Source organism: Paralichthys olivaceus, chromosome 18 (genome assembly GCF_024713975.1).
Source record: "Paralichthys olivaceus isolate ysfri-2021 chromosome 18, ASM2471397v2, whole genome shotgun sequence".
Classification (NCBI taxonomy): domain Eukaryota; kingdom Metazoa; phylum Chordata; class Actinopteri; order Pleuronectiformes; family Paralichthyidae; genus Paralichthys; species Paralichthys olivaceus.
The window spans coordinates 6,425,694-6,449,558 of NC_091110.1; the positions used below are offsets into that span (position 1 = coordinate 6,425,694).

General features: G+C 43.4%; 1 protein-coding gene across 3 annotated transcripts; it reads left to right on the top strand.

Moving 5' to 3' along the window:
* Positions 1–1,797: 1,797 nt before the first annotated feature.
* Positions 1,798–22,341, top strand: olfm1b (olfactomedin 1b). 3 transcript variants are annotated; one of them, XM_020082627.2, is made up of 6 exons: positions 1,798–2,421; positions 9,903–10,052; positions 10,742–10,897; positions 12,812–13,031; positions 17,677–17,783; positions 20,188–22,341. In XM_020082627.2, the coding sequence occupies exons 1-6, from the start codon at positions 2,356–2,358 to the stop codon at positions 20,860–20,862; spliced, it is 1,374 nt and encodes a 457-aa protein (XP_019938186.1). In that variant the 5' UTR covers positions 1,798–2,355; the 3' UTR covers positions 20,863–22,341. The 3 variants fall into 3 exon arrangements, with proteins under 3 accessions (XP_019938186.1, XP_069369993.1, XP_019938185.1); XM_020082626.2 differs by lacking the exon at positions 1,798–2,421 and adding an exon at positions 7,732–8,493; XM_069513892.1 differs by lacking the exons at positions 12,812–13,031; positions 17,677–17,783; positions 20,188–22,341 and adding an exon at positions 12,000–12,477 and having other exon boundaries at positions 1,832–2,421.
* The last annotated feature ends 1,524 nt before the right edge of the window (positions 22,342–23,865 follow it).

The following is a 23,865-nucleotide window of genomic DNA, read 5'->3' on the forward strand; positions in this document are numbered from 1 at the left end:
ATTCATTATCTTGTAAATCATCATCCTGCTGTTAAAATGGGAATCTGATGAGGCTTCTCGCTTAAATTTCCTCTCGGCCTGACATTGCATTGCCTTTCTGAGGTTGCAGGAACAAACAGCTGAAATATGCCGACAGACAAATAAGAGTCCGCATCTGAGAAGACAGATACAAAGTTGCCCCGGTCCCATTACTGAGGTTTATGCATTTATGCATCTTTTGGCCTCCAAAACAGAATTCATTTCAGCGGAGACTTTATCTGCAGGCCGCTCAGCTATTAGTGCGTAATGTGGTTCAGACAGTCAAAGGCAGGCGGAAGCAGAACAGCTTCTGAACCAACTCATCACCCAATTAAGAGCCTAGTGATGAGAGTGCTCAAGTACCAAAGTAGTGTCTTACATCACTCTAAGAATAATGCACTGCACTAACACACATGTATCACTTCTGTCGAGAATTGATGTATAACCCCTGTACAAATGAGGAATTACATGCATGGAACTTCTTAAATCCTATAAGCCTACAGCATTAACCCTGGACAGGCGTGAAGTTTTCATTATGGAAACTGGACATTCAGGTGTGAAAACGCCTAAAGTCCACGAAGGAACAAGACAAAGATGAAACTAATAAAGTCGGGGCAGGAAACCAACCCAACTGTCCCTTTATGAAACTAATGAGCTGCGTCAGAAATGTCCCTCTCATTCCCTAACTCCTACTGTACTATATAGTGACATCTATGTAGAGGGTGTTTCTGTATGGCTCATTTTGTCTGCACTGGTAATACAACAACAAAGTTGGCCGGTGGAAAAATGCGACAGTAAATTTGAAATGTTTATTTTACATTTTGTATGAATGCTTGAAGTTAAAAACATGTTGAATGTTTGCTGCAGTTGTAGAGGCAGATAAGGTATTATTACTCTGTACTGGAGATCCAAATAAGGTCAGTTACACAAGGCTTAGTGAGTTGGCCAAATATCAGTTTGGACGAGAGGAAATTGGGAAATAGAGGTTGTTTTCGCCAAAATAGGAGCAATGGATTGTACTGGCACACCGACCACAGTTACTGGGAATAAACATGGAAGCAGGAGACCTTTGGACACTCGCACTCCTGGAAATTTTAATGTACATTTCTGCCTCTGTATATTAATTGTGCCTTCCAAGCTTTCTTCAGATTCAATTTATATTATTTTTAATATGTACAAGTACAATTTTACATTAACTGAAAAGCCACTGTTCTGACTGCTGCTCAGAAACATATATTGCACGTTAAAGACTAGTATGGGAGTCAGGCAAGTTTATAATTAAAGCTTCAGTGTGTAAGATTTAGGTGAAAGGGATCTATTGGTGGAGGTTGAATATAAAATAATCTTAATATTTAAATCATTTATATTTACATCAGAAGCGGGTCCTCTCTACGGAGGCCACCATCTTTTTTTTACAGTAGCCCAGACTGGACAAACTAAAAACCTTTTGCGTTTTTATCACAACTGAAGCTGCCACAGGTTCTCTGTCACTAAATTCTACACACTGGACCTTTAAGTGCAATTCATTGTTTGAACACATACATCACTGTTTGTAATATAACATGTTTATTGCTACTTTATCCTGTGATTTCATGCAACCAAGACAATACTGCTGATTTGTTGTTATTGTGAAATTGACTCTTCATTCTACTTCTATTAATAAAGAGTATTGGTTGACTGGGTAACAGGGTTGTTTAACTATAATGACAGAGGATGGTTGGACAGCTGCTCTCCTCTTCTTGCCAGTTTAAATCTCCCTCTCCCCGCTATGTAACTTCCGTTTTCAGCCCCATCGGCTCCGTCACTCGTGTCTTTTCTCATCCACAGCTTCTCCGGCAGCTTCAGGCGGGGAGCTTCAACTTTGGCGCGGCATCAGAGTGAAGGTTTTCCCGGCGCGTACACCACCGTGTCCCGCGTCCTGAGCACCGGAGAGCCCCATGTTCATGCCCGCATCCTCGCTCCGGTCGCAGCGACAGAGCAGCATCGCCGAGCGCGGAGGAGACGGCACAGAGGAGGAGGAGGAGAAGGAGGAGGAGGTGGAGGAGGAGGAGGGGAGAGGCAGCACCGAAGGACGGGCTCCCGATGTGCAATGAATGTGCACGGAGACGATTCCGTTAAGCAGATCTGTCGCTCTCTGCTGCAGGGATAAAATAATCTCCGTCAATTAAATACAGAAAGAAGAAGAAGAGACTTCCAGCGCAAACAGAGAGAGAGAAAGAGAGAGAGAGAGAGACCCTGGGAGGACGAGGGACCGCTGCGCCGAGCGGGGGGACGTGAAGGGGGGACTCGATCTGCATGTGAGACCGCTGCGTGGTCCACACACACCGGAGGCAAGAGATGCAGCCTGCGAGCAAGCTCCTGACTCTCATCCTCCTCATCTTCATGGGCACAGAACTCACCCAAGTAGGTCTCACTGTTCTTATCACTATTGTTATCACTCATTCTATCCGTCAAACGCCATTTTCCACCTCCACAATCCGCAGTTAATTGGCTCCAGATCCGTTTAGAGATGTTTACCTCGGTATAAAGAGCCTCGGTGAATTAGCCCTCCACCACGCTTAACCAGATTAACGGGTGGGATTACATGACGGGGATGCATTGTGCTTGAATGGGCGAGGAGAGATCCAGATGATCCCTCTTCCAGTCCCCTCAACCCAGGCTCTGCTGTCACATAGGTGGAGTTACCACACAACGAATCAATCAGTGTCACCCTGATCACCGAGGAGCAGGTTATTCTGCAAAGGCCAGTGTTGCTGCAGATGATGGGGCTGCGCTGCTCTCCACAATCAAAATGCAGTGTCTCACAGGGGGGTGATGCTGTGCAGAGCATGCTCAGTGACCACACTCTGACTTGGAGAACATTTAGTGCAGCAATGTGAAAAGCAACACAGCTCAGTTGTAAACAAAATCATTGGGCTAATAAAACGCCTCCTTTATTGGGACCATTTGCAGTAATAGTTACTGCTGCATTCAACTTTTTTGGCTTCATGGATCCTCACAAAACAGGAGAGGGTGTAGAGGCAGGGTTTATTTATCCCAAGGCCCCTGCTACCAATGGGTTGCAGAATCTGATGTTTTAATTACCCTTTGCAAGAACAGTCATATTTCACAGGCTTCGCTCTTGTGTGAATCCAATTGCTGTAGGTAATTGGAGGCTAAAATAAATAAAATCAAAAAAATCAAATGTGCCTCTTAGGTACTATCAATAAACTATTCCCTCTTTCCCCCAGTGTAGCCGTGATATACTCTCTACTCCAAGTGACACACTCAATAAATATGTGTTGGTGGAAGTAGGTTGCAGCAGCAAAAGCCTGCCCGGCCCTGATAACCAAAGCGTGTTAGAACAATATTGATGTAATATTGCTGTGACAGAAATATGCCAAGCCATTGATTTTCCGCAAATTTATGAGGGATGTCAGCGTGCGGGGGCCGAGCGGGCATTTTTTATTCATGGCGCAACAGCTTGGCTTTGACGCTTGTGGTGGAATTTGATTTGTAAAGTGATCAAAGCTGTAACCTTACACGTGGTTATTGCTGGAGTTATTTTATACCCCCCTCACAACGATGACACTGACTGCAGTGGCCTATAATGTGAACTGGACGTGCATGGCAACAAAAGAAATGCTGACACGATGGCACAATGGGGCTATTTGCACTGATTGATGGCAGCCATCAGTTAGAGGGGAGATTGGGGAAGAGAGCGTGTTACATTCTGGTTTTCGGGGTCCTGCACAGCGCAGGTCAGGGCCCATGTTACAGTGTAAAGTCTCCCTCCGATGGCCTCAGAGTGTGTGTCGTCTGCTTGAAGGTAAGTCGATATTAGTCCACAGCTCGCCTGTCTGCTCCCTTCCAGTACAGAAACACAGGGCAATGCTGACAGGCTCTATTTATACTGCCCCTGCTACACAATCCCACAATCCATTTCACTGTGGGAAGACCAGGCCTCTGCACATCCCTCCGCTGCTTGAATAAAAAAAAGTGAGAGGTGTTATCTGGACACAGAAATATAGAGAGCCATTTATTGCCAGATTACTCATCAGGAAGGGGAAAAAAAGAGCCACCCAGGCAGAATAGCTCCAACCTTTTTACGCTGAACAATAACATCCTCTTAATGACCACATTAACCAATATGCCACTGAAGGCTCGCTTTCAGACGGTGTCGGGCAGCTGCGGCTCTCTGCCTCCAACATCTGGGCTCAGGGAGGAGAGAGACGCCTGATTAGTAGCTCGGTCTCTCCTCTTCGATTCTGCCTGCATTCGCTCACCTCCGTCCCGGCCCCTTGAAGGATTTGCCTGGCGTTCACACAGAGAGAGAATAGTAAGCAGCCAGAGTGGCATCTGTTCCTCACCTAGCGGCTCCCCCCATGGCTGAAGGCCCGCATCCGAAAGCATCTCACCGACACCTCGCCAAACAGATGGCGCCGCTCTAGCTGCCCCTTTGACACCATGCAACCTACATATCATAACAAATCCTGCAAACACCAACCTTGCACAGGAATCCTGCACAACATCTGCTCAGGGTGAAGCTTTAAATTTGCATGCACGCACAATTAAGTGTATGTGGATTTTCACTGAAAAAATATGCCCAACCTCCTAATTTACATGACACAACTTTACCAACGTGTCTTTGTTACGCAAGCATGTATAACAAGGGGTTCAGCAAGGGAGCCTTTTGAAACGAATAAGGATTTTTAATGTAAAAGACGAGGGGGAAAAAAGGAATCAATCTGGTTTTATGTTAGAACCTGAGATGGAGTTGAGCTGAATTGCAATGTGCATTGTGTGAGTGGCAGCTGGGGTTGAAGCTATTTATTATTCAGTATGGTTGGTTGAGCGATGGAGCAGGAGGGAGAGAAGAAGTGGAGTAGGTGGAGACACAGTGCATTTTGTTGTGCACTTGCAGGCTGGAAAAGTGATTTTTCACTGAGCGTTTCTGTTTGGTTATCAGAGTGTATGCACAAAAACACCTGTTCTCCATAATGAAAAACAGCCAGACACACTTAATGTTGCATGTGTTGGATGTTTCCTGCTCATTTGTATTGCACAGGTTCCTGTTATAAGATGTGCCTGCCTGCTTATCCCTCCACAGCACCAGTTAAACAATAATCTGTATCTCTTATTGCAAAGTGAAAATAACATCAATGCAACACCTATATGCAGCTCATCACCTCAGGCAACGTTCTTATTGGCCTACGAGAATGGCACTGTGTAGAGCGTATACCTTCGCTCCCAAGGCCGAACAATCCTACACATGAGGGTTCAGAGTTCCTGGATCTACTCCTCAATCTGCACTCGCACCAAAATGTAATCGGTTCTTCCCTGACCCAGGCCACATCCTTCTACCGAGTTCGGTTGAAATCATTTAAGAAAATTCAACCAAGGCCCAAGAATCCTCTTATCAAACCACAATTAAATCCATGAATATGAACCAAATCGCACACATTCATAAATATCAGTCCCCTAAACGCCTCTGATGTCTTTCATCAAGAGTAATATTGATAATCTGTCAGATAATCTCACAATTTGAAGGAAAGTGAATGAAATTTCTGAATCCACCCCCTGAACAGATTCTCCACTGACCCATACCTACATATACATACATACATACATCTTTCCACCTAGATTTGTGGTGATACATATTCCTGTTAACTAACAAACAGACAGGGGTGTAAAATAACCATAAAGGTGGAGGTAGAAATCAACAGATCTGACATAATCTTATTTACACACATCTCTGATCATGTGCAGGTGTTGCTAGAGTCTAGAAACTTGAAGTCCGATCACCACTCACATCAATATTAAATTCTGCTACTTGTTTACACACCCAGGGCATGTGTCATCAAGCAGTTGATAACTGTCTGAAATCTCCAATGCGACGTGATTAAGGTCAGAATAATCAACGAGTCTAAATTTGACTGTTGCTTATACTGAGTATGACCTTATTCAGATGAAGGTAATCAGAAAATGCTGATTACATGGCAGCGTTTGATTCGGACTATTCTCTCAATCTGCAGACTATAAATGTGTCTAATGGTAAATCCCCACTTCTTCAATCTTTCCACCAGTGGAGTACAGTTCTAATAAAAACGTTAATGTATAATCTCTGTATAAATCACTCTTGATAAACCCAGTCGGTGGCAGGCTGATAACTGGATGAGTCATGGATTAATCCTCTTTTATCACTGCACCTGTGGCGTCCCTCCTGAGCACTTGATATTAGAGGCAGGGACCCAAAACCTCAAATGATTTCCATCGCCGTCATTAAACCTGAACGGGGGTCTGCAGCTGCTAGGCTCATAGAAGACTTGAGTCATTAGAGACCGCTGTGCCGAGCAGTGCACAGCAGTGAGCTGACCCCACTGATGCCTCACTCTAATCTGTGCGAAGCGTCAACACAGTGAGCTCTGCACCTCAAAGGTCATGAAGCAGTGGTGGAGGTGGAGAGAGCTCCAACTTAGCCTCCATCTTTGGGTTTACTAGAAAAATCCATTATGGTGCTGACAGAAATAACTGTGGATGCAAGAACCACTCTCGCTATTCTGGGCAGCTCATGTATCATGCAGTGGTGCAATCTAGCCCCTGGGCTGGAATATTTGTCTACAGGCCTGTTGGTGGAGAACTTGGTCTGGCTCTGGTCAGACAAGATGAACTGAGATAACACGAGACTTGGTTAGCCTTACAAATGTAAGGTTTATATACAACAATATATAAGGTCTTATAATTTATCCAGGAGTTTAAACCACAGGTTCTCAAAGTGACTCTAGACAGGTTCAGGTGATGCTCAGTGAATGGAAGTGGAAAAAATTTTGTTTTTACTTTACATCTGGTTAATACTATAATTGAGGTCAATTGTATTGTTTCACCACTGGTCCGGAGTCGGAAATGAGTAAATATTGCATTAAAGACCTAATTTGATAAGATACAAGAGACGTGATAACTTATTAGTCACACATCCAGGACATTGTCTCTGTTGCAGCAGCAAATTGCGGGAAAGTCAAAAAATAGACATCAGTAAAGTAATAAATAATTAAACATGTGAACACAAGGAAATGTTAAAATAGTGTAGAAATAGTGCAGACAGAATATTTACAGTGTGACGGGGGTTGTACTTTTGGATTGCACAGAAATATTCTGTTTTATATAAATATATATATATAAATATATTCTAACTTGTTTTAACCATAAATATGCAAATCATCTGAACCTAATGGAACTGGAATATTTTGAGAGCAAGTGGCTGTAAATTCCCTGCATGGACATTTAAAATATATACGCCTCTGAAAAGTTAATCAACATTGACGAGTACTTTTTTTAATTGGGTATTTAAAATGACTCTCATCTTCATCCTCCTCCTCCTCCTCCTCCTCCCTCTGGTTTCTGCAATGCCATTTTGGGCTGCACGATGGCGCCAGAGGCTCACGAATGAAAAGCTCCATCCTCATTTGGAGCTGATGGTACCCAGGAGTCTGCTCCATCAATAAAACATGAAATCATTTCTGTGCCCTGACACCGCACCGTGCGCTACTGCGACGTGACATATTTTGCGCAAGTGTTTTTGGTTTATTTCCGCATTTATTTAATATTTGGTTAAATAAGTGGGGGAAGTTCCACCGCACGGGTGCACATAGAAAGCCCCCTCATCTTTTGGGGGGGCCCAGAGCTAGAAATGTCACTGGGATAAATAATTCCTCTGTGTCAGTGTCGGTACTGCTCATTGTCATTTCCTCTGGGCACAGCCAGTGTCGTGGCGCGCACCTACGGGTGCAATCCGTCATATTTCCATGACCGGACCCCAACCTGGCTGACATCATTGCGTCTGGAGATATACATAGATCCGTAGTACCTCCTCCTTCCTGCTCTCACCCATTTGGAGCAGCCCGTGCGTGTAGTCGGTGGCACTTAATCACAGAGCGCACCAAGGCAGGAGGCGGGCCGTCGGGCGTGAACGAAATAGTATCGGTGAGGCGGAGAAGCAGCAGTGTGTGTGGGACAAAGCAGGCAGAGGAGCTATCCGGAGGACGCATTCAGCTTTGGTTTTATCCCTTCGTCTTTTGTCCATCCTCCACTGCGCTGGATCCGGTGGCACCGCAGCTCCTACTCCGTCCCGACCTTCCCAGTCGTATCCACCGCGCGTCCGACTCGTTCGCCGCCAGGGCTTCCTTGGGAAATGTCCAAAAAAAGACCAGCCGAGCCGGAGTCCCGGGTGAAACAGCCAGCCGCTCTGGGCAACATGACCCGCCGCCTCCCCGGTTTCTCGCTGGAGTCTGTAGAATGAAGACGGCTTAAAAAAATAAAATAAAAGTCTGAGGGAAGCAGCGCGCAAAGATGTCGGTGCCTCTGCTGAAGATCGGCGTCGTGCTCAGCACCATGGCGATGATCACCAACTGGATGTCGCAGACCCTCCCCTCTCTGGTGGGGCTCAACACCACCAAGCTTACGGCGGCGCAGGGTGGATATCCAGACCGGAGCACAGGAGTAAGTGCGCAAATTACGCATTATTTCCTGCGGATTCGGCTCTTTTCCCTAGTTTTTTCTTGAATAAATGTCCGACTGTTGCAACCTAATAAGCTGCAATTCAAATATAGGCAGCATAAGAGCGAGTTTGAGTGCGTTTGATTCACACTTGAGAGGAGAAATCCTGTCAGCGCGATGCGTAAAAGTAAAAGCGACTTGGAGACGCATCATAGAAATCTCACTCCTGCGTTCTGATGTTGCTCCAGCTGCCACTGTCTCTGTCCTTCCCCTGCACTAAGTGAAAACTTATCTGTTGCTTAATTTTCTTTCCTGGCATTAATACAAATAAGAGAGCAAGTTGCAGGATATTAGGGGGGATTGACGTGACACATTTCAAAGCAGGGTTATTTTTAACCCCACGGAACAGCAGGGAGTCCTCGTTCCTTTTCTTCACTGTTGAATGAGAGACGATCAAAGCTGAGGTACCGTAGTCAGGATTTCTTTTGCATCAGATTATGTGGAGCTAGGTCTGTGCCAGGGTAATGTTCAGAGCGCTCTGTCTGTCAGGAGGTTATAGCAGTGGAACCTGGAACAATGGATGCTGAGGGCAAGTCCTTAAATAGAGAGTAAATTGAGAGGATTCAGATAAATGATCTATCCTGGACGAATTATGTTTATTTCAGGATTTTCTTTGGAGAAAATTCCCCCCAAAAATTCTTACATCAGTAGGTTTTGAGGGATTTTATTTGATCACTGTCTGTGTGATAGCACTGACCAGGTGTTCCAGAGACAGATGCCTGATGGTGATTTTCTTCGTCTGGTCAGCACATCCTCTGGAAGGAAACTGTGTCGCTGACTAACAGACTTAACACTGATTGCTCCTTTTTTGGATTCTGTGAAGTCAAGTCCTTGTCACTAATTGAATGAATCTGCAGGTCTGGTCTTTACAATGCTGCTATTGCTGATGCAGGGATGATCTTTGTCAAAGTCACCTACACATAGTCTTATCTAATCAGTAACTGGAGTTGTGTCTAGAGGGGAGGGAAAAAACTCAAGTTAAACACTTCAGGCTCTGAGCTTTCACTCACACACACACACACACCCCACTGAATAATGGAGTAGCTTCAGCCGTCTTGATTGGCTGCATCTTCCCTTTGTGTGGCTTTAAAATATACAGTAGGCTGGTGCAGAACGGGTGGAGCCTGGTGGTTTGTGGCGTCCAGATGGTGATAAATATATCATGATGCAGCTTTAGCCATAAACTGGCACAACACACTCAAAACACGTTGGGTTTAAACATGTCATGGACAAACACAGGAAGGCACCAACCTTTGTGTCTTCTTCTTTTATTCTTTGCTTTGTTCCACTGTCCTCCAGCTTCTCTTTTCATCCGCCCGTGTTTCTCTCTTTTTCCGCTCCTTCGTCCTCAGGTGTTGCCAGCAAACCCAGAGGAATCGTGGCAGGTGTACAGTTCAGCCCAGGATAGCGAGGGGAGGTGTGTCTGCACGGTGGTGGCGCCCCAGCAGTCCATGTGCTCACGGGATGCCCGCACCAAACAACTGAGGCAGCTGTTAGAGAAGGTAAAACGCAGCTTAGCCTTTCAGCAACGCACGACCCCGGTGTTCTAAGTCATACAAAACACACAGAAACCACCTTTACTCCTTCTTATCTTCTCCACACACAAAGACAGAGACACATTTAGGTTAAGCCACGTTTGTAGTCTCCCAATCACCTCTGCCCGTTGGACAAGAATAGAAATAAAGCTCTAATGAGCTCCCTGGAAACCCAACAGGCGTCAAGGGAGGCAGCCATACACCGACACTCTGAGTTTCTATTGTGCTGCACTCATCCAGAGCAACACTTCTAATGATGCAACTCAGCTCAACACCCAGAGACTGGAAGCTAACACCAGCTCATCTTTAGCATATTTATGACAAAATCCTTTCCATTAAAAGGTGAGATAATCCCCACTCAATGTAGACTAGCTCACTGATTCACATAAGCTGGCAAAAAATACAGACCTGAACAGATTTATTTTGAATAAATGGCTGAGCAGCCAAGTTCATGCAGTTCTGGAGAAAGTAAATGTCTTAACAGTGTTGCCCATTGGCACCATGTTTTGGAGGCCACTGTCTAATTGTTTGTGAATCTCTAAGAGGAGAACGTCAAGACAAAATAATACATTGAGAGTTGAATTTTCCCTTCATCCATTGTGCATCATGGTTTATTGAAATACAACTGACTACAACGTGTCCCTATGGAACCCCAGGTCCAAAACATGACCCAGTCCATCCAAGTGCTGGACCAGCGGACCCAGAGGGACCTGCAGTACGTGGAGAAGATGGAGGTCCAACTCCGAGGTCTGGAGACCAAGTTCAGGCAGGTGGAGGAGAACCACAAGCAGAACATCGCCAAGCAATATAAGGTACGCAGCCATATCTCCAGCCATCCACCCAACCACCATTCAGTCCAAGATATTCACAGCTGCTCTGTCGCCCATCACACGCAGCTTTATCCATTTTGAGTTTGTGTGTTCCCAGTGTAGAGATGGTTCAGATGTATCTAAAGCTCCATACCACACATCAAGAAATCCATAATGAATATATAATTAAAGAGAGTAAATGATTGGATGTTCACATTATAATTTCTCACTGACTCATTTAAAAAAACATGTGACAGAATCCTTAATGAACTGTCAAATATGATCTAATCAAACATGTTTATATGTTCAATGTTTTACCACATACTGGTCGTACATTGGCACTAAAATCTCTGCACATGGGAACACACGCATATTAGTGTAAAGGAGACAATAAATTCTTTGAGGAATTTTTCTTAGAGGGTTTGCTGGTCAATTGAAACCAACCCTATGCAAGCAGGACAGGGTATTGAGGGAGATTTAACTTTTACCTACTTTTAATGACCATTTGCATGTTTTTTGTGAAACATATACTAAAGTAAAACTTTAACAAGATGTTCCTCGTTTGTAGAAATGTGACACTTATCAAATTTTTCCCACAAAAAGTCACTTAAACCAAAATGATGACATTATTCTCGTAAATGTACGTCTATTGGTCTTGTAATGTTAAAATCTTTATCTTGAAATCTCAGATAATTTTAGATAAGATAATCAGTAACTGTTTATTCAAAATGTTGAATATTAAGATCTTGTTACTGAGCTTTTGTGACTCTGCTACAAACATAGTTTGTAGAGTAACAACTTGATACCCAGCCCTGTTCAGAGCCACTTACACATTGTTCCATTGTACCTATATTCTTACTTTTAACACTCTGAATCAAATGCATCTTCAACATTTGTATCATTTATATCTGCATCAATACATTTGTGTGATCCCACCATCAAGTGCATGCACAAAAACCTCTCGCACCCACCTCCAGTGCATGTGTGCAGTATTCTGTATTCTGCCATATACTGTGTGTGTGTGCGTTTGTTTGTCTGTTTGTGTGTTAGATAGGTTAGCAAGCTCAAGTCCCTGTCAACAGTTCTGTCGTTTTCTTGCTTGCAGGGCTAACTTTAAGACAAGTAAAGAGAGCCACAGGGAAGAAGAGGCAGGTCAATTCCAGATTCCCCCTGAGCTGGGCCACAGTACTGAGAGCATTTGGGCATCAAACAGTTAATTTAATTTTTAGCACCATTAAGACTAAGAAACCCCACCCCTCTCCCAAATCAACCCACCACTGATCTCTTCCTGCATGTTACTGCTGTTAAAGTTTTCCATCAAAAAGCTTTTTTCAAAAGTAAAGACATTTATTATTATTATTATTATTATTATAATAATTATTATTATTATCAATTGCTGTAATGCATTTTATTTTCTTTGGCTTTTGTCTATGCATATTTGGTTACTCAACAAATCTCTGCGTAAAACTATAGACGTAAAAATTCGAGACACTTTGTTGTGTGTGACATGTAAAAGCATGTAACCCTTAATACGATGTTGCATTTTAAACGATGATGACCAATAAAGAGCTTTCCCAATTGTTGTCGGTGTACCGAGGGCTTGCTTTTTAAAAACATCTGGTCACTGCCGGGACGGAGCCGCTCCGCTCTGCTCGTCCTCCAGGCAGGTGGAGAGTATTCTCCGGGTTTGTTTGCTCAGACACACACTTGCACAGACAAAACACAATTTTTCTTTCTCTTTTTATCACACACACGGACATGGACACAAACAGGGGTCTTCATGTCAGTGAAGAGGCAGGGTAGAGTCAGAGTAGTCAGGTCAGACAGGTGTTTTTTTGTTTTTTTTTTCTTTTACGGACAGCAGGACTCTTTTATGTTGGGCATGACACTCAACCGAGCTTATTCTAATCCTTTCAGGCCATAAAAGCGAAAATGGAGGAGCTTAGACCGTTGATACCAGTGTTGGAGGAGTACAAGGCCGATGCCAAATTGGTATTGCAGTTTAAGGAGGAGGTCCAGAATCTGACGTCAGTTCTAAGCGAACTTCAGGAGGAGATGGGGGCCTATGACTACGAGGAGCTCCACAACAGAGTGTCAAATCTTGAGGAGAGACTTCGAGCATGCATGCAAAAATTAGGTAGGCAAAGAAAGCTGTTGGCACACACCGTGCTTCAGACACATGCATGCACGACAACACTCCCACTGACACGCAGTATGTTGTGACTGGCCAGAGAAGAGAGCCTCAGGCATACTCACACGACCATGATCCAACACTGAAATACATAATTCACAGGCTAATGCTCATCATTTACACTGTTTCATATGTGGTTGCACCCTGTGGGACTTTGCTGTTTGTTTCCTCTTACACTGTCAAGGAAAACAGATAATGAAATCCATGCATACACTCATAGAACTGTAGTTACATTCTGGTAACTTCCTTATCCTCTGTACATTCTTCCTGCAAAGCAAAAAGAAACTTGAGCTGAAACCACCGGCCGTTTGACAGAAAACCAGTCAGCACCAATGTTCATAATGAATTTAATTGTTCCGAGCCATTTATCCATCGAAAAAGTGTCATCCTGGGTTCTAGCACCTCAGATGTGACAAATCGCTGCCTTTCTCTGTTTCTGTTTTGCATCATTGCAAATTAAAAACCTTGTGCACTATTGATCACACAAAACAAGCTATTTGAAAATCCTGCCTCAGGCTTTGGAAATGTTAGATTTGAATTAACAACAAAGTTGTTGAATGTGTCATGCATTGCAGGATGAATCGATAATGAATTATATTATAAGTGGGAGTTCTGCAATGCCCGCTTGTTCAATTTGTATTTGCGCGGCATGAATCTACGTTTAAAACTCGCCTCCTGCAATGCTACTAGTAGAATATTAAAATTCATGACTAGGCATGATAAAAGCATAAAAATTGTTTTTGAAATCCTCATCGCATCCTGCTAGGATCAGTAAATAAAGTTGTATGAAAAGAAAAGGAAAAATATGACCCTCGCAGGTCTGTAATAAACACGAACAATTAGACCGAATTAAATGACCGGCTGGCGTATCTGTCCAGTCACAGTTACGATTTTAAGAACCAGGCAGGTCGGTTAGTGACAGAGTCTTCACAAGCCAGAGAGACATTAGCCAGAAGTTAGTGAGCAGGTCACGGAAAAGTCGGCTTCTCGGAGTTGTGTGTTTTTGGGGGTGTAGCTTTGAAAACGGGGCCAATTGGAGGGGATAGGATGTATTGTTTTTCTAGGATTACAAACTCCAGCTTTAAGCATTTCATGTAGTTCCACACACAAAACCCAGAAGAAGACAGCGTCCTAGGCTTGCAAGTTCCCATCGCAGTCCTATCTTTGCTTTTAGCCCCTGTCTCAGCGCCTTCACACCTCTGTCACAGCCCACAGTGCTAATAGATGCACACCCACACGACAGTGACTAAGATGTATTGCTGACACTTACATGCCGCACATCACGGGTATGTTGTGTCCCTGTTTCAAATTATTCACAGCGCGAGATGACAGCAAGAAATTGGGAAAGGGCTTTTTGCATACTGTTCTTTTTGGGAGCACCAGTCGAGTCGCAGTGATTGTATTTAAATTGAATACACTGGAGTTTAAAAAAAAAGGAGACACCTAATAATACTTCAGTCGTGCACGATACCTGCAGGAGTCTTGTCAGTGATTTCAGCCTCAGTTCAATGCTGCTCTTCACAACTGTGGTCAGACTGGCTGAGATAGCAGAGCGGGGAAGTGCGGCGTGTGTGCGAGATCAGACGAGATAAAGGCGAGGTCACCCAGTGAGGGACAGGCTCGGGCCTCTCCCTTTCATCTCCACACGACTGCAGAGGCACTCATGCATAGTGCCCACAAACACACTCCGGTACACTGCCGTTATTGAGATTAAACTTGCGAAGGTCACCCGCCGCATTAGCATCGGCGGAACAACAACTGGAAAAAAATTGAGAAAAATAGAGAGGACAGGATACATTTTTGCACTAAATAATACATAGAGCGAATGGAGAAAGTGATAGAGGGTGGTACAGGGGGAGGGAGGAGAGAGAGTGATAAAGTGAAGGCGGGCGGGCAAAGTGAAAGAGAGTAACTAGGGTCCCCGCAGAGCTGTCCTTCAAGCTGTTTTCTGCCGGGGAGACAAACAGCCCGGCGGCTGCTGGGACACAATGGCCATCGATCAAGAGGACATGCCAGCTTGCTGGGCAATAATCAAATAAATAAATCACTCTGAGTCATGCCCGGGCAACGTGAAGCCACAGACAGCTTTAGGCAAATCCAGGGCCCTTCACAGCAAAATGCTGATGAATGGAACCAGGAGGTCAGAGCTGAACACAAAGCTCTCTGCCTCCTGCTGATACCACTTGTTCTCACCTTCTATTTCCTCTGCAGACAATAACGTGACAGGTATAATAATAAAGTGAGGTTAACAGCCCATTTAAGTAAATAATGAGTGACACAGGAAAAGAAATAGAGGAGATGAGTAGGTATGACGCCCCGGAAAACTTGGTTTCAAGTCTCTACAACATGAAACAGTCACAACCATGTACTGTATATAAAGAAAGACAATGTGTCTCCACTTCCTCCCACTATTCAGAAATGAAGCCAAAATGTTCCACTGCCATCTTGTGTCAAATATGTCATTTGGAGTCTGCACTGTAGCGATCATGGGATGGAGTAGCATAGCGTGGTCTTGACAGCGTCAGTGTCAGTTTTCAGTAATGACATCTTACCCTGATTTCCTTCCATCTATCCATTATCTATTCCGCTTATATCCAGAGAAAATGTACGCAGACATGGGAAGAGTATTTAAACTCCACACAGTAAGACCCCAGCCGAGTCAGGCACCTTCTTGCTGTGAGGCAACAGTGTCAACCACTGCGACACTGTGCCACCCCTCACCCCATTTCTGTAGCATCAAATAACTGAAGTAAAACTTTAAAATAAACTTTTAAACATACATCACTACTTGACATTTACTTTAACTTTCTAGTTTGGTCTGTGTCTCATCCACTAACATGGAGGAGTCTGGGTTTATCCCCTATACAGCGGCCAGCCACCAGGAAGTGATCGAGACGATATGGCTTCACTTTTGTGGAGCAGTCCTGTCGTCCATCTTTAGCTACAGTCTAATGTCTAACTAAATAAGAGAATTATGAGTTTTACAACATTTAAAAGTCTTAATCTATTGTGAAAACTGAAATGTTCTCGACTCGGCTATGTGGGTGTTTTTTGATCAGATCATTGGTGAACAAACAACCCACCAACTGTCACCACGGAGACTGATTTGAATATTGCTAAATCCAGAATGGTGCAGAGGATTATGTGACACCACCAGTATAAAATGGATTAGATAATAGTTGTCTTGTGGTTCACGTTTATTCCCAGGTCTAACTTTAGCGAGCACAGTGTGTTATAGCCAGAACTGTAACAGACAGACATTTCAATAAATTCAAATTATCCTTTAAAAACAGCTATTTGTCATCCTCAGCAGTCGAGCGTTTATTCTATAGCTAAATCTAAAGCTGATAGCTAAATTCTATCTGCTCCAGTTCCCATTAGGTTTTCCATTTGCTCTGCCCTCTGCGTTGGACCAGGCAAATTCAGGTCAGAGGGGGATTAGACTCTGTGTGCATCTCCAGACTGTGGATCCATCAGCAGGCTCCCCCGGCAACCTGCTTTAGTAGCTGTCATCTAAAGATAGAGGCATGATTATAGAGAAAAGAAATAAATAAATCAATGGGCAGTGTATTACTGCACTCTCTAATACCACTGAGGGTTATGTAAGGGACTTAACCCCCCTACTACTAATAGTAGATGCTGCTCATGTGGGCATGTGTTTGTCTCTCACCCGCCGCTGAGGTGCAATGCCCACATGCGCTCGCACGCACGACATATGTTGCACACAGAGGCCAGAGACACTCAGGCATACAGTATAGGCAAAAACAAAGCAACTAAAAAAACCCTAGTTTCATTGAGAATCCCATTTGAGGAGATGAAGATGAAGGCACATAATTGAACGAGACTCGCAGAGGAAGCAGAAGGAAAATCTGGGTTTATGATACGAAAGTAAAATGACATTTTGCAGCGATGAAGAGCGATGATCAGAGATATAAAGGAGGAGGAGAGGGGAGTGCAGCAGTGAGCGGTTAATGGATGCGGCACTTCACAGAAAAAGATGCTAATGAAATCCCTAAAATGAGCCACCGTCACAGTGTCACTCCTTAAATTAGCATATCAGAACGTTTCATTACATTCATAGAGAAAAAATTAACTCATCAAAATCATCTAATTGACCTTTGTCTTGCTGAAAAACAGCCTGTGGAATTGCTGCAGTGGTGAGGAGAGGTCTTTTTATTTGGTAAAATAGTGCCTCTCGCCTCTGCCTGCGCTCATTAGACGAGGAACATTAGTCCGACCAGCTCTCAGTCATGAGGGACTCGGCGCCCGGCGTTAGTTTTGTCAAATTCACATTAACACCTCAGTCAACACTAATTAACACAAAAGCAGCTTACAAGCAGCACACAAAAGTAGAAAACACAGAGGCTCCCTGCGTTCCTATTCCCTCTCTCTCACACCGAGAGTAAAACAATTATGTGTGAACGGAATAATAAGCAACGGATGTACACTACATGCAAAGAGAGAGAGAGAGAGGCAGACAAGCAACAAGATGAACATCAGCTCCCTCAGGCAAACACATTTTGATTTAAAGTAAAACCCTACACAATCGGGTGTCGCACTAGATATTCCCATTTCACTTCTTTCTCTGCAGCATGTGGCAAACTTACGGGCATCAGTGATCCCATCACCATCAAGACGTCTGGATCCAGGTTTGGATCCTGGATGACTGACCCTCTGGCACCTGAAGGAGACACACGGGTACGTACTGCTGTACACAGGCATTACACAGTCATCACACAATATGGATGGCGTCTCCTCATATCATTTTTTTTTTGGTACCAAAAGCTGACAATGTTTTTTCTGATATTTGTGTGGTGTAGATTTTTTTTTGTTTCTTTTTTTTTGTTATTCAGGCAACATTCTTGTGTGTCAGTTAAGATAACATTACATATTGCAGGTTTGGTTATTTTTTGGAGAACATGCTCATTTTCCTATAGGTGTTCCTATTCTTTTCCATTGAAACCAGGATTGTGACTGATCTGTGGGAAATTTCAAACAATACCAAACCCTGTTGCTCTGCAGCAACAGTGATTTTGGAAAACGCAGCTAAGGAGAAATAGATGAGAAATATGAGAAGCTGCTCGGTTGAGCCGTTACCTGCAACCTCATGGTGAAGGCAAGGCTCCAGTAAATAACTGGTCCAAGCCAACAAAATGCTCAGATTGCTGAAAGTTCAGTTTCTGGCTGTGTAAGGTTATTCTGTGGTTCCACATCATGAACTTTGCCACTCTCTGGCCATAAATCATACAGACATACATGCAGTGACTGTATATATACAATTGACAGGTACACAGGCACAGCAGCACACTGGTGACCAGGATTTTGGGTTGGTCTGTTAGTTATAAGATCTGTAGCTTGGTAGCATTAACATTGTCTAACAAGATGTTTTCTGCATGCGTAGCTTTCACGGTTTTCAAGTATTTTATTTTCAAGCAATGCATTCATGTCCTCCGCCCTCAACTAGCCTAAGTTGCCTTTGCTTGAGTGCAGGCACAAACCACATCATTGATTTTTGTTTTATTTCAAGCAATTATGTTTATTATATTGTATTGCCTATAATGGTAGAAATGGTTCCTTTTGTAGTTGTGCTTTACCCTAAACTTAAATAGTTCATCGTTATGCTTATATGATTGATGATTATTAGAAAGATTATGTTGTGTGTTCACAGCAGTAATGGTGGATATAGCAATGTCGTGATCACTAGAGAAAAGAGGGATTCCTATAAGTATATAAATATTCCTATAATTTAAATATTCCTAAAAAAACAAGCATCACATACAGATCAATTATTGCACACAAAAGCAGTAATGTATTTTTTAGCTCAGAACTCATGTTTATGTATGTCTTAAATATTTGCAGATATGATGATGTTGCAAAGGTTTTTTTTAATCCTAATTTTCTCCAATTTTTGCAACAATAACTAGGCTACATCCACTATTTGAGATGCACAAACTGGGGAGAACATGAACACCCCAAGTTCACCCAAACTTTAAAGTTGATTCTGACTTTTCCCTACAATGGAGGTCAATTATCACTGTGAAATCTGTGTTTGTTAATTGGTCGCTGGCCTTTTATTAGCTGATTGCATCTGATTTTCTCTTTGTGGAGCTCAGCTGCCGTTGGCTCGATAAGTGGCTCTGCTTTGATTACTGGGATGCATTAAAACCAAAATGCCGTGGGGGATAAATCTATATAGTTTTAACAGGAATCTGCCCTGCGAACGAAGATCGGCAGCCAGAAATAAAGAGAAGGTTTATTTGGCTGCTAAGCGTGAACATGCTGTTGGTGCACAACCTTTATGAGAATCATTAATAAGAGATGATGTCACACGGGAGGAGTGAGGATGGAAACTTCAGAAGTAGCAGCAGCATGCAGTGCAGTAGCTGTTCGAATTTGCAGTTTGCATCTATAAGGATAATTGTCATGACAACACAGGCTGTTTAATGCATATGTATAAAAAAAATGACTAAGACTATATTTAGCATACAATAAAGGCAACTTTTTTTTGTAGAAACTAATACATTTTGAACAGAACACATGAAAAGATGTGCTGCATTATCAAAGAGCAGCAGAGGAAGAATGAGTGTAATTGACGGGAGCAGACAGGCCCGCTCCACTTCGTTTCATCTCGGTTTCCTTACCTTGGCTCTTTTTTTCTCTTGGCCCGTCGAGACCCGCTTCCTTGATGTGATTTATTTTGTAAGTCAATCACAGGTGTAGGGGGGGGATTCTGGTTTCTCAGTCCCGTTGAGACCCAGGAAGTGTTTGAGCCTCAAGCGGCTCCGGGATGAGAGCTCTCTGCCCATCACCACCAGGGGCCAACAGGAAGCTGGGTCGAGGCAACAGAGACAGGCTTTTATCTGGAATGATGGGCGTTATCCCTGCGGGGCCGGGCTCATGCCACCCTATGGCTCTCATCCTGACAGTGTTCAGGAGCTGCTGGGTCCCAGCTTCGTCTGCTCGAGGAAAATCTGAGCACTAACTTAATTGGAATGCTTGTTTGTGGTGTAATTTGATTTATTCTCCATGTGATCTGTACACAACCGATGAATGAAGATGATGGGGTTCTGTGCTAATTTCCTTTCTCTCTCGTATTGTCTAGGTCTGGTACATGGATGGTTACCATAACAACCGCTTTGTGCGGGAGTACAAGTCCATGCAGGATTTCATGACGTCGGACAACTTCACCTCCCACCGGCTGCCCCACCCGTGGTCAGGCACAGGTCAGGTGGTCTACAACGGCTCCATCTACTTCAACAAGTTCCAGAGCCACGTCATCATCAAGTTTGACTTCCGCACCTCCTCCATCAGCAAGTCCCGGCAGCTCGACTATGCTGGTTTCAACAATGCGTATCACTACGCCTGGGGTGGCCACTCTGACATTGACCTCATGGTGGACGAGGGAGGCCTATGGGCTGTCTACGCCACCAACCAGAACGCCGGAAACATTGTCCTCAGCAAGCTAAACCCCAACACGCTGCAGATCATCAAGAGCTGGACCACCAACCACCCGAAAAGGAGCGCCGGTGAGTCTTTTATGATCTGCGGCACGCTCTACGTCACCAACGGTTACTCAGGAGGCACCAAGGTCTATTACGCCTACTCCACCAACTCCTCTACCTACGAGTACATTGACATTGCCTTCCAGAATAAGTACTCGCATATCTCCATGCTGGACTACAACCCGCGTGACCGTGCCCTCTATGCTTGGAACAATGGCCACCAGGTCCTTTACAACGTCACGCTGTTTCACGTCATCCGCTCGGAGGAACTGTAACTATGGAAAATGGATTACAACCATCAATACATATTGTCTGTGTAGAGATCTCCCTATATACAAGAATATATCTGAGAAAGAAAAAGACTCAATGGCGAGACCATTCTATTTATAATTAAATAACGTTTACTGAGAGACTGAATCAACAGTGAATGCAACCTGGATTGAATGTGCATATACATGACACTGAAAAAAAAATCTAAAGTTGAAGGGTTTCATTCCGAAATGTGATATATATATATATATTAAAAAAACGCTTTATTAGTTAATATCACAATGTCACAGATGACAAAACTGTAAATAAAAGACAAAAAAACTAAAAAGTTATCCATAGTAGACTTTATTTTAATAGCTGCCATCATTTTGTTCGTTGTTTTATTTTGGAATGAAACTCTTTAATTGATTGCCACATAGAACATGATTGTAAAAGTAGAATATATATCAGACGTAAGAGAATAAGAACAGATGCCAAAAAAAAGAATTAACATCACGCCTTTTTTTTTTATATAACAGAACATTAACCTAGGTTCGCTCCCGTGGCTCCGGTTTTTTCTGCAGAAATCCTCCCAGCTGAACTTCTGGGCTGAGCTGGGGGTCCGGAGACAGAGACTGTTGGTAATAAAACTGTAGGATCCCCAGGGTCCCGTGCACGGACGAGACAGAAAGGTGGTTCTAGTCAGGAGACTCCGTGGCCTAACGGGCACAGTCTGTCATATCGTTTCTAATCGAGTACAGTAGCAAATTAAAAAAAAGAGAGAGACAACAATAACAACATCCACTAAAAGACCTGAAGGCACTGACTGTTGACAGCGCTGTTCTTGAAGATGATTTTCCTGTGTTAGTGACTGTGTGTGAAAAAGGCTTTCTTTGCATGAGTGTTTTCTATCACTCCGGTATGCTCTACTGAATGTCTTTTGTTGTGTGATACTGTAAAAAAAAAAAGGATTGTGGGGTGGGAGAGGGGGGAGAACAGGGTACAATACCTTTGGGATTGGATTTGGGCTTTATACTTAGTTCCTGTTTTTCTATTTCTTTGCGATCATTTTATTCTCCAACCCTTCTCGTATCACTGTAACCGTTAGCGTCGAGCTTTGCCTCTCTGTATTTGTTTATCTGGACTGCGTGGGAGGAATCAATCCAACTCGCGTCTCTCAGAAGAAGAAGAGGAAGAAAAAACAACAAAAAACAGAATGTAATAATAAGCATTGTATCCAGGGAACCTTGTCGTCCTATCTTCAATTCACAACATGCGCCTGTAGTAGGCTGAGGTTTTTATTTTAGGAGGATTATTCTGTCTGATGTCATGTGCCCCCCCCCCCGACAACCCCCCCACCCCACTGCTAGTGAAGGATAATGCTGTTTAAATGTATACCCTTGCTGAGGACAAAAGCTTTCCACTCTTTTTGCGCTTTGCTGGACATGTGTTGTATCTGAGATAAGATAGTTAATGATTCGTGTCAATAAAACTGAGAAATCGGACGCACGGATTGTTGCCTTTAAAAAGCTTTAGGAAAAAAGTTGCCGTGTGGCAGCACACTTAGTGATCTCCATATGAGCAGTCATGCACTGTTACATCAGAATTAATGCTCTTATTAATGCTCGGCCGTCATTCATTAAGATTACTCTGGTCTTTGTTTTAGTTGTGGGGATGAAACATCTGCAGACTCATTTTAAAACATAAAGACTCATTTGACATCACCATGACCTTTGACCACTGTCAGTGGAGTCCAAGTGACAGTCGGTCAAAACCTGAGAAAAACCCATACAGGCAGACTTGAGACATCATGTTACAAACGCCATATCCATATTTTGTGAGGCCGAATTGACCCTTGACCTTTGACCACCAAAATCAAATCAGTTTATCTGAGAGTCTAAGAGATCCTTTGAGCCAAAGCTGAAGGGATCTTCTCATAATGTTCTAAAGGAAATGCGTCCTCAAGGCAAAGCAGTGTTTTGTGAGGTCACTGTGACTTTGACCTCAAGTCACTGAAATAGTAACCTTGGTACCTTTATCAAATTATCAAGTGGAATAACCCCCATTGGTATTTTTATTCCATCACATGACAATTTCTTTTCTTTTGCTTGTTGTGATGTCTTAGGACCATGTTAAAGAAAAACGATTTATAGATAGAGAATAAAGTCAAAACCTTGTGAAAATAAAGAAAAAAAACTTGAAAAAAGTATCTTGAACCAATCTCAGGTGAAGTCACAGCTGTACCCAACTATATACAGTCGACCACTACGAAACATTTCCTCCTCCACAAAAGAGGCAATTTCTACAAAGTTTGCGTGGTTCTTTTTTGGAATACACAGTTATAGTCTTTTTAAAGTTTTGACACTTATAATGTGGTAAAGTTATAGGTTTTACTAAAGTATAACTTAACAACATGCTCTACAAGAATTTTCTCTCCTCCTTTGATCACTTACCCCCACCACCCTGGTTTATTCTCCCTCATCCTTCAGCCAGTCTATCTTTCCCGCTCTTTGTTGCCCCCGCTCCCTCGCTGCCTCTTAGTCCTCTGATGTTTCAATCGATGAATAAATGATTGCTTCTATTCTCACTCTGAGTGCTTGGCCAACACAAGCTGCTTTTGCTCCCCAGAAAGAGTTTGGATTTAGGAGACTGACAGACAGAAGAAAAGAAGAAAAAAAAAAAACAGAGAGAGACAGACAGCACAACATGCTCGCTGGAAGGTCTCACAGCGTACGACACAGTGAGCTGTCAGTCAGCAGCCGAATATATTTGCATCTTTAAGCACTGATTGGTGCATCAAGAGACTTCACAGCTCTCCCTCTAGTCTCAGTTCCCCCACCACCCACCCTCCCGACATCAGTTCGCACACATTCGCTTGTGAATCTGACAGTTGCATTTCATTTCATCATTTCTCACATGGGCTCCCCTCTTTTCATACCCGCACCAGTGTCTTGTTTACCCCCGGACTTAAATGGGTGCAGTAGGCTAATTATCTTGCGAATACCTTGCCCTCTAAATGCCACAGCTAC

Bases quoted from the DNA above. Each gene is read 5' to 3' on its own strand.
- olfm1b (XM_020082626.2), top strand. From the start codon at position 8,344: ATGTCGGTGCCTCTGCTGAAGATCGGCGTCGTGCTCAGCACCATGGCG. The intron at 13,032-17,676 runs GTAGGCAAAGAA...CTTTCTCTGCAG, and splicing joins AGCATGCATGCAAAAATTAG to CATGTGGCAAACTTACGGGC. The intron at 17,784-20,187 runs GTACGTACTGCT...CGTATTGTCTAG, and splicing joins CACCTGAAGGAGACACACGG to GTCTGGTACATGGATGGTTA.